Source organism: Trachymyrmex septentrionalis, unplaced genomic scaffold (genome assembly GCF_001594115.1).
Source record: "Trachymyrmex septentrionalis isolate Tsep2-gDNA-1 unplaced genomic scaffold, Tsep1.0 scaffold188, whole genome shotgun sequence".
NCBI classification, from domain to species: domain Eukaryota; kingdom Metazoa; phylum Arthropoda; class Insecta; order Hymenoptera; family Formicidae; genus Trachymyrmex; species Trachymyrmex septentrionalis.
Window position 1 is genome coordinate 11,410 of NW_017305050.1, and position 10,805 is coordinate 22,214.

Genomic DNA, 10,805 nt, shown 5'->3' on the forward strand with positions numbered 1-10,805 from the left:
TAATAAAATGTATTGAGTAGTTCAGGATGTAATTGATTTTTATGTTTATGTATAAACATATCTTTATGTTATTTTGTGTACGACGGCTTTTATGTGCATCAATGCGCACTGAGTGGGCCTAATCGAATTCGTTTAGTAATTGAACAATTTTGTCTCATGCATTTTTGTCTTGAACTTGAGAATTTTGAGATATTTTAGTGAATTAATTCAAATAGACTTAATATATTTTCTCGAACAAATATTAAAATTTTAAACTTTATACTATTATGTTTTTTTTTTAACTTAATCAATTATGTAATACAATATTAGATTTTGTGTTAAATTTTTTCTTATTAAAACATTAAATAATAAACTTCTATTAAATAAATAAATAAATAAATAAGACACGTTAAAAGAATTGTGCGTTTAATTTTATCGTACTAATAAATTATTTTTCGACAGAACGTACCTTTGTCTACAACCTCTGTCGATCGTCACACGGCGAAGAACTACAGCAAGAACAACAGACCGATCGATCCCGGAGTGGCGGAGCACTCGGTATCCGAGGAATCGTCCGACGAGGCAAATAAGACCGTACTAGCAAAGGAAAAAAGCCCGGACATCCGGGAGGCCAAGTACATCCGCAATCCTACGTCCGATTACGTCACGAAAGCGCCTACGGTGGCCGATTACGTCAACTCCACGTGGAAACCGGACGAGTACTCCAAGGCGAACACGGCGAAGATAGTAGAATCCGAGAAGTTCATTGAGCCCTATAGAACGACGATGTCCGTCGACGCTACGGATGGCAAATACGGCGAGCAGACGCGGGTAGCTGTTGCACCGAAATGCGACATACCGCCAGCTCCGCCACCATATCACATCGCAGCAGCGTTCTCCAAGAAGGCTGCTCTTTTCCAGCAGTTTAATAATCGTACGTTAGCGTTATTTATTAAAACTAACAAATTAAAAATTATATGACATTGAAAAGAAATTTTATTGACAAAATCGTAGATAGATGGGATTTATTATAGTTCTAGGCAAGTCTTCTAATATAAAATAAAGAAAAAAAAGTATCAAAGAAAAGTATCAAAGAATATAAGAAAAATACATAAAATACAATACAATAAACAAAATAATATGACACGAGATAAGAAAATTTAAAAGAAAAAAGTATCAGTAAAATTGTATAGGTGAAAAAAAACAATGGATCTGTATGGTGAAAAAAATAAATATTAATATGCTTTATTTCTATGGGATGATTTCACGCAAATGATGTGATTGAAACACTTTGCAAGAGTATTTTTGTGCAAATATTTCTTTTATTCACATATTTTTATCAATATGCTGCTGTTTCTGTTTTTAAGCTTAAGTTTGAAGAGAAAAAAATGAAAATTTAACGTTAATCTCCACTTTTTTTCAGCGATTGAAGCGGATACGCATTTGGCTCCACCTTCTTTACCTTTCAACTCGCTCTTAAATTCGGTCGGACCATTACCGGATGTAACGAAACAGAAAAACTTGGATACGAACGTAGAATCGGCGAAAGTTGAAGAATGCGCGTCCGTGTCATCGAGCGATCGGGCAAATCTCGTTAATTCAAACGACAAGTCGATGGATAACGAGCGGATAAGTTCTCTTGATCAGATCAGTGTGGATCAGAATTGTACACCAATCTCTGATCCTGACGCCGATTCCGAACTGAGCGATCGTGCCCTCAGACCGAGTAAAATTCCTATTCTGAAGACGAAACACACGGAGAACTCAAGTAACGATGCAAGTTCGAGTAGGAGTGTCTCCAGAGAGGATTATGACGCGAGTAGAACGTTGAACGTGTATTCCGGTATACCCACGTCGCCGGTAACGGGGAAGAAGTACCGCAGTCCTTTATCGGCAGTGGTGAAGCCACTCGATCGATCGAAGAAGCTGACAAACGGGAACGCCTTGAGCAACAGTCCATGCGATAATGCCAATGTCCCCACTGACGCGTCGACAAACTTTGATCGGATGAACGCTCCCGTTCAAACAAACAAGAACGTCGTCGACACATCGAGCGTCTCTTCTCCCGCTACCGTTATCGCTAAGAGCGAAAACAACTCTGGCCGAGACGTGCCGAACCATAGTACGAACGGCAAGTCTCAAGGCGACACGAACTTCAACACCGAGAACTTTAAGGAGCACACGAGTCCTGCGTCGAACGAGACGCCGAGCTCGGAGAGGAAACCGAAGTTCAAGTGGATGTTTGGCCCTCACAAAAATGCGAATGTGGTAAGTAATCTGGTTTGCGAGAAATATGAAGAATGGAGTCCCATACAACGTAAACAATATAATATATTACAAATATTGTAACGTTGCTACAATGTTGCTGAAATGCTTTGTTCTGTATAGGATATACTAAAAAATGCGGTGTCATTTTTATATAAATAATTTTATTAGCATACTGCAGGAGAACGCCATAAAAATATATGTAGGAAATAAAAATAGAAAAGTAGAATTTTAACAAATTTAAATACTTAAGAAGATTAAAGATTAATTTGGAAATTATACTTGTGCTAAAAATAGGATGTGCTAAAAATAAGGAAATTTTTATAACTTTCTATCAATTTGTCTATTAAAAATAATCCAAGTTGTAATAGTTATGGATATAATAATGACTTTTCTAATTTTGGTACTTACGTTATTTTGCAGCTGCCTGTTCAAGTGAAGAAGAATCCAGGTCTCGGTTTCAGTATAGCTGGCGGGGTAGCGGGTGCAGAGACCGTACGTGTTACTGATGTAATTTACACATTGAATTTTATTCACGTATTAAGAGATATGTGAAAGAATACATGATCTTTTTATCGCAGGGAATAATCGTGACGAAGGTGAATCCTGACGGGCCAGCTCAAGGTACTCTTCGGCCGGGAGACAAGATCCTGGAGGTAGACGGCATCGACTTCACCAAGTCGGATCACAATAACGCTGTCGCCGTTCTACGTGCCACCGGTGCTGTTGTATCTATGATGATAAGTCGTCACCAATGATTGTAAGCTATCTCGGAGAAACAAAAAAAGGGAAAGAAAACTTTTTCTAATTCTTTTAGATCGCGTACGATCGCTTTACACACTTCAGACTGAATACATTTTATATATATAGCTCTATGATACACATATACATATATATATTTAAATATATTCTTTAATCAAATCTGTAAATCGATAGGTAAACGCGTTACTTTCGCGAGAAAACGAGAGAGACAGATAGAGCGGTCTGTGTGAATATCGCTGAGATTACTCGCGCTGTTGTGAATCCGCGACGGTATTCGCGTGGATAGACAAAAACGGAATACCCCATACACACGTGCATCTATATATTTGTGTTGAGTAAGATTGTGTGTAAAACAAACTAGGATATACATAATTCGTTTTGCGATTAACACGGCGCGATAAAGAGATCGATCCTTCCCCGTGAAGAGAATAATAATGAAGTATGTTATTTTTCAAACAATCTTATCTACGAGCGGATCCATCCCGCTTGCTTATGTAGCTCCTCCACGAGTAACTACGACTAGAACAATAATGTCTTTCCTGAAAGCTCTCAATTCCGAGACACGCACATCCGCGCGCGCGTGTGGACGATGATGTTGGTAGACTAGTTGATTTACATATATCTATATCTATATGCGTTCTCCTCGATGGGAGTGCCGACAATGTGCCAGAAAACAAAGTACTATTTATTATCCATATACATAACATATTGAGAAAATATATATATATACTATACATATATAAATATATACATATATTATATATAAACAAATTTATCTATAGACGAGCCAGACAAGGCTCCCATGGATTCCAGGGCGGTGTAAATAAATCTCTCGATTGTTTCCGCGTGTTGAGATATTTGTTAGACATTTTTCCATGGGATGATTTCAACGACAAGAACTTCACCTACGAACTCGTAACTTAGATTTCTTTCTTAATGTGGAACGCTGAAATATAAATACGATTTTTTTAATTATGAAAACGAGCTATTGATTTTATAAAATAGATAAAAAAATGTTACTCTTTTTTTTTTAATTTGAGGATTTTATTTAATAAAATTTTAAATTAAGAATTATAATGTAATGGAAATTCTAGTTTTAAAGTTTATATTTAAACTTAAAATTAGAATAAATTAACAATATAAATAACGGAAAGGGTATGTAAGAATCGGTTATAAAGTTCGCACAAATAACAAGTTAAAAAAAGTTAAGAAATAGAGACTATTGAATTTTAATTTTAATTTTAAAATTGCACAAATATTTAGCACATTTTTATATGAGACATTGACATTTTAATTCTTAATTAAATATCTTTATTTTTTAAATGTTAAAATACATAAATTGTATGAAGTCAAGAGAGTGGACTGCGATCAAAGTTTTGCTAAAGGAAAATTGATTTACAAAACTTTTTGGAGAATTTGTGGGTGAAGTTCTTCGAAAATGTTACACGGAATGTCCTGTACTCTTATTAGGAGATATCTATGATGTCGTGCTATACTTTGTTATAATCAAATGATTTCTAACGTGATCCGGTCGTGCATTGCGATCTTTATTAGTTGTTGACTATAGTAATTGTTATTGCTTATGGCAAAGCTATAAATTCTATAATTCGATCAAGGAATACTACGAAAAAGAACGAGTATAGGACTATTGCGAGATGAGTGGAACTTGGGATGTTCAGTCGAATGTTCGATTACGAACGAAATGCTTTTCGGGGTGACAATTCGAACGATATCTGTTTTAGATAATCGAGCATTCAGGGTTACTGATAATTAAAAGCACCTTGCTCTATGGGATCCTTGTCATATTCTTGTCTGGTGTAGGGGAGGAAAGAAAATATTCTTCTATGTGCCGTACTTATATCAATAATGTTTATACTCGTCAGTGTCGATGTCAGTCTTCGGACGTTCAACAATTGTGGCGTATTATCCACTACGGATCTCTCTTCCTCTCTCGCATTTACGCCCTTTTTCAGATTTACCTCGTATTGCGAGAGATTGCTGTTCGATTGTTAATTAATCCTTAAACACTGGCGCGCATTTTCGTGACGTTAACAAAGAATATGACTAATCTTCCAGTTATGTTGAAGATCATAGTCTATTTTTTTTTTTTTTCGAAGTATTCTCAATTAGTTCTGAACTGCAATAAGTTAAACAAACTATACCTGTCTCACTTTAACTTATTGCACCAGTATGCAGCAGTTCAGGTTTGGGGTGGAAAAAGAACACACCCCATGTAAAAGAATATATCTTATTTTTTTTAACATGTTATTAATGAAAAGGGACAAATATTTGATTAATAGAATTTTATTAATGAGTAAATTAATTAAGATAATATATATGACAATTTATAAATTGTGAGAGTTGTGTCTTTATTAGATATGTATACGCTGGTTGTTATTATAGATATACGAATACATGTTAATTTTATAAAAGTTTCGCACCTATTCGCGCCAGTGCTCAAGGATGTCAAATGGATGTGTACGTGTACCGTTACTCGATCTTTTTTATTATTAATGTTCTTAGACTGTCAAGACCACGAAACGCCTTTCGGAACCAACGCGATTAATTTGGCGATTACTCGCGTTTCTTCCATTGATATCCCGTTGAAGGAGTAAACTTGTACCTTTCGTAGAAAATGTCCACCGCGACGATTGTTAGTCGATAGCGTGATCGAGATAAGACGTTTTTCTACGTCACGTCGATAGAAGAAAAGTGATAAGAGGATAAGTCGCGGTGGAGAGAAGGGCAAGAAGAATGTAGGACTGAAAAATGGTAGCACAAATAAAAATCGTTATTCGGTTATATGTATATGTATGTTGCGTTTATATATATATTGAGCATATTGTTATAATCTAAATCTCCGGTGTGAATGCAAGACTATGTACGTCCTGAGCGTTTCGTATCTTTCCTCTGTTAAAGATTTCTTCCATAAGTTTCTGGAATATCGCTTTTATTTTTAGATAAACACAAATGACTCTCTGTTTATCAATCTCTAATTAGTATAATTTATTTTTTAAATATTATTAACGTCAAGCCATTTAATATGGTCAATCAGAGATCAGGATGAGGATGTTTATTTTTATTGCGACTCCAAAAAGTCCTGTCGATCGAGAATGTCAAGATCAGAATGTTAGACGACAGAGGAAAGATATCGTGAGTTTCTGGGACTGAGTGTTAGGTAATTAATTGTTGTTACTAAGTTAGTGTCTGTCTATTTGTATCTTCATTCGTCGGTGTTATGTATTATAAGGTTTTACGGTAAGTTTACGTAAGCCATGTACCGATCAAAGAAGCCGTTTCGCGTTTCGATTTCCGCGTCGGGAGTTAGTAGGATTATTCGTACCTAGTCAAATCCGATAACAAACGTTAGTGTTCTTCGCCTACTCATATCGACAATTTCATCTTTGCGTTGCATCTATCAGTGTTAACGATAGCCTGAACTTCCAATCAATCTGATCATATCGAAGGCTCTTCGCGAATCTCTTCCGTCTTCTTACTTGTAAGTTTTTGCTCGATTAGTTCCACACAGCATTAGTTCGTTGCTCTTCTCATTCTGTTGCTGTATTTAATTCCATAGAAACGCGAAGGAATATACTTGGATTGATCAAAACATTCGCCCGTCTCCTCGACCGATTTCTATTCTATAAAGAGACAAGGACGAGCGCTTTTTTGATCAGCCTAAGAATCGTACTAGAATGTTTCAGAGGGGCGGGATAAGGTACGTGTTGGCTGACGGAGAAGTTTCCACTTTCATGGACCACGAAAACATATGTACTCTTTTCTACTACTCTAAACTAAACAGACTGACTACTTTTTGGATACCTGTTACATGTTTAACGGCGTTTCCGACCGGGACGTGGTTTTAATAATCGCCTCCGCGTGCGATTGATAGAGATAAGTTTCATAAAAGTCGGCTGAAACCGCGTTTGTGAATTCGATCTCTGATGAGAATATTTTCCGAAGCTTTATGTTAATTATTTCGCGGTAATATGTCGAACGAATCCCGCACGGAAACGCCATAAGCGACGCTCGCTATCGTTATTGATCGGAGTGAATTGCGAATCTAAGATTGAACGCGTGACTGAAGCTCCGAGTTGTACCCATGAGTGTATATACAATAAGCGACTAATTGTATGCGTATGTAAGCAAACGTTGAGAAAGCAATCAAGTGGTCGTACCATTTTACTTGCGATATATTTTGTATTTTTAATTCTTTACTCACTTTTATTGTGTCAAACGAATTTCTGAGCGAATCGAACTCGGGTTTTTTTTTGTGCCAGAATATTTTTTTTTCTTTTTTTTTTTCGACAATTCAGCGATCAATGCGTCATTAAGTATTATGTTTCGCGACGTCCGCGTTTATCCGAAGAACGATTTGTCTCTGAACGGTACAACCACTTCGTTAGCGTACGTTAATTATGGTTGTCACATATGAATAATTTATAGTTTGTAACGATGATCGATGTACAAACAGATACTCACGTTCTACTGCGCGGACGTCTTCTGATATACAATTACTATTGCATTTTGAATATGTTAGTGGAAGATGTCTGACCTTTAACGAGAAGTCCTAGTTGGTTGTGCAGCAATAAATAAATTAATATTTACGTATAAAGTGTGTGAACAAGTCTGTAGCGTTTCACGCATCTTTCCACTAATTCTGCATCAAGAAACGATGCAGATGTTTCGATCATTTCATAAAAACATGCACGGGAAAAAAATAATGTGTTAATAGCATTAGTTATAATAGTAGTCCAATTGAAAATAATTTTGCTAATTCAATGACGGTATTTCTGAAATCAATAGTATTTTATTAAACAGCATGTTGTGTTGTTTCATTAAGACTGTTATTAAATTAATAATATTATTTTCGTTTAGACTGCTACTAAAACATTTCTTCTTGTGAACAAATTTCTTTTTGTTGAATTGTTTGCATATATTACTTTACATTTCATTGTAAAAGGTCCATTTTTTTAAAACGCTTTTTCAAGGTCTAATAATAATTTTATTGTATCCAACAAAATTGGTCAAGATAGATGGATATGATATAAAGACAAAGATGTACGCATTATATGCGAAAGGTAAGGCATTAACAAGATTGATGTTATGATACTTCTTGAAAAATGTAGAGTAGGTCAAAACATGGCGAACTCAAAATATGAAATAGAGATATAGTACAAAATATAAAACGTATTAATCGTATCGATATATAATGTAAAGGAACATAATTCTCTTTCACAAAGATAGTTTTTGTAAGATAATGATTTTTAGTGTGGTATAAACATAACAACTTAATAATCTTTGGAACTTAAAGTTACATAATTTTAAAGCTGAACATTATAGTTTGTAATACAAATTTTAAGTCTATATATATATATATAAGATCTATCGATCGCTAAATTTACATAAAAACTAAGTCCCAACATACAATTTTTATGTACAAAGTCGACAATACATTTTTTTTTTATTTTACCTTGATTATCTTTGATGAATTTACTTACGTATATTAAAACAAGATTATGAAAAAAGAGAGATGGCAAAAGTGTTAATAACGCTATTGATTTTTGTTTCAGTGTTATATAAGTAACGAAAATAAAAATGCATTATTAATACACTCAGTGTATCAAAACTCGGAGATAACCCGCGTAACTTCCTTGAAGAAAATATACGTGAAAGTCTTAAAAGTCTTCCAACGAGTTATCCATCAAAAAGCAACTTTATCTTTACTATGAATTTCTCGCAGAGTATACCGCACTTCGTCTACAGTGATGAATGCAACGTGAACCAAGTGATGTGCTGCCGAAATGATATGAAGGATTCCTTGACGGAACGGGGCATCTCTCTAACTCTTATGCCGTTCTTCATAAAAGCAGCCTCACGAGTATTGGAGTAGTACCCTCAATTAAACGCTTGGTTCGACAAGAAGAGTCAAAAACTGCAAGTTCTGAACAACCATTACATCGGCATCGCCATAGACACTCCGGCTTAGTAGTTTCAAACATCAAGAATATGCTGAATCTCAATCCGATCGCACAGGAGCTGAACAGGTTTCAGGAGTGTGGCAGGTCATTGATACCGATCTGAGTAACACGACCTTTACGTTTTCCAATATAGCCATGGTAAGTGCAGACGCATGAAAAGACAAATTATCAATGTAAATTACGAATTAGTATAAACTGTTTTCGGCAGTTTGTGCGTTAAACTTATAAATCACCGATTCTGAAATTGGATGCTCAATTTTATAAATAGTTGTATTCTGGTTTATTTTAGATTGGGAGCACAAATAAATGTAGCTTATAATTAGGCCAGTTGTCTCATGGAACTTATGAACCATTAAATATTCAAAAAGGATCGAGTATTGTATTCATATTATGTTAATATTTTATGAGATATGTCAGGCACTTGAAAGTATTTATTTCTCGTTCTGCACCGAAACTTGATGAGTTTTACTTGATGAGAAAGCGACTCTGACATCAAATAGTTTATTACTTCATATTTTTACGTTTTTGTTTCGGTTATATAAGTAATTAATATAAAAATCACAACGTTATATTAACATTTTCTCATAATCTTCATAATCTCGTTTTAATAGTACGTAAAAAAGTTTGTCCAATCTAAAGACTGGATCCTTAGTGTATATAAATGTTTATAGACGGCTTCAAGGACAGATCAGCAGATGCATCGGATTCTCCACATAGTACTTCCACAGATTGGAGAATCTAGCCACCGTTACGCCGTCAACGATGCGATGATCTGCGGACCAGCTGATCGACATTATGTTGGCTGGAATCACATTCCCCTTATCGTCGAATCGCGGTAACTTCCGCGCCTTTCCAAATGCACCTATTATCACCTGCGGTGATGCGATAACCGGCTTCATATACGTTCCACCAATCTAGAAGTCGACACAAAGAACAGTACTTCAATAGAAATAAATATTTAGATGAAGAAAAAACAAAATGGGAAGAAGAATGCCAAGATTGACGGATACTCGAAAAGTAAAATTATACACATTATATATATATATACAAATTTATATAATTTGTAATTCACTGATCATAATTTATCTTTTGGTGCGTCCACACTTACCATGCCTATATTGGACAACGTAAACGTCGTGTGGCTCACATCGGCATGCGACATCGATGCTTTACTGCCGCACTTTTGAAGTCTATTCAGCTCTTGCGCGATTGCGAAAACACTGAGGTTCTGCACATTCTTGATGTTCGGCACTACTAGGCCCTTCGGAGTGTCCATGGCAATGCCGATATTATGATTGTCCAAGAGCTGCAGCTGTTGGGCCTCTTCGTCGAGCCAAGCGTTTAATTGAGGATACTGCTCCAACGCTCGCGAGGCTGCTTTTATGAAGAAAGGCATAAGAGTTAGAGAGATGCCCAGTTCCATCAAGGAGTCTTTCACATCGTTTCGGCAGCGCATCACTTGGTCCACGTTGCACTCATCGCTGTAGACGAAGTGTGGTATTGTCTGTGAAAAATTCATGGTAAAGATAAAGTTGTTTTCTGATAGATAATTTGTTAGGTGACTTTTGGGGCTTCCCACGGGTATTTTCTTCAAGAAAATTGTACGATTATTTCCGTCTTTTAATACATCCTTAAGTGTCAACATTTCGTGAATTTATTTCATCAGGATGAGAATACTAATACTGACAAGGAGAGAATACAGTGGATTTGATATGAATTTTGATCTCCTTCATGCGAAATCTTTTCATACATTAAAAAGTACTAAGACCTATTCAATAAAATACTCGGATATGACACAACTTATCTACGATATAAGAT

General features: G+C 35.7%; 2 protein-coding genes across 4 annotated transcripts in view; one reads left to right on the forward strand and one right to left on the reverse strand.

Annotated features, from left to right (window-relative positions):
* Positions 1-3,002, forward strand: part of LOC108746701 (protein lap1) — an 8,059-nt gene extending 5,057 nt beyond the window's left edge. Inside the window, exons 7-10 of one of the 2 annotated variants that reach the window (XM_018483630.1) lie at positions 442-913; positions 1,403-2,247; positions 2,668-2,754; positions 2,826-3,002. In XM_018483630.1, the coding sequence (XP_018339132.1) occupies positions 442-913; positions 1,403-2,247; positions 2,668-2,754; positions 2,826-3,002 (1,581 nt within the window). The remainder of the gene's footprint in view (positions 1-441; positions 914-1,402; positions 2,248-2,667; positions 2,755-2,825) is intronic. The other variant, XM_018483631.1, reaches the window with a different exon arrangement.
* Positions 3,003-9,135: 6,133 nt separating this feature from the next.
* Positions 9,136-10,805, reverse strand: part of LOC108746702 (lipoamide acyltransferase component of branched-chain alpha-keto acid dehydrogenase complex, mitochondrial) — a 9,477-nt gene continuing 7,807 nt past the window's right edge. For both annotated transcript variants that reach the window (XM_018483632.1, XM_018483633.1), the window contains exons 4-5: positions 10,096-10,491; positions 9,136-9,901 (exon numbers count right to left, since the gene is read on the reverse strand). In XM_018483632.1, coding sequence (XP_018339134.1) covers positions 9,665-9,901; positions 10,096-10,491 — 633 coding nt within the window. In that variant the 3' untranslated portion in view covers positions 9,136-9,664. The remainder of the gene's footprint in view (positions 9,902-10,095; positions 10,492-10,805) is intronic.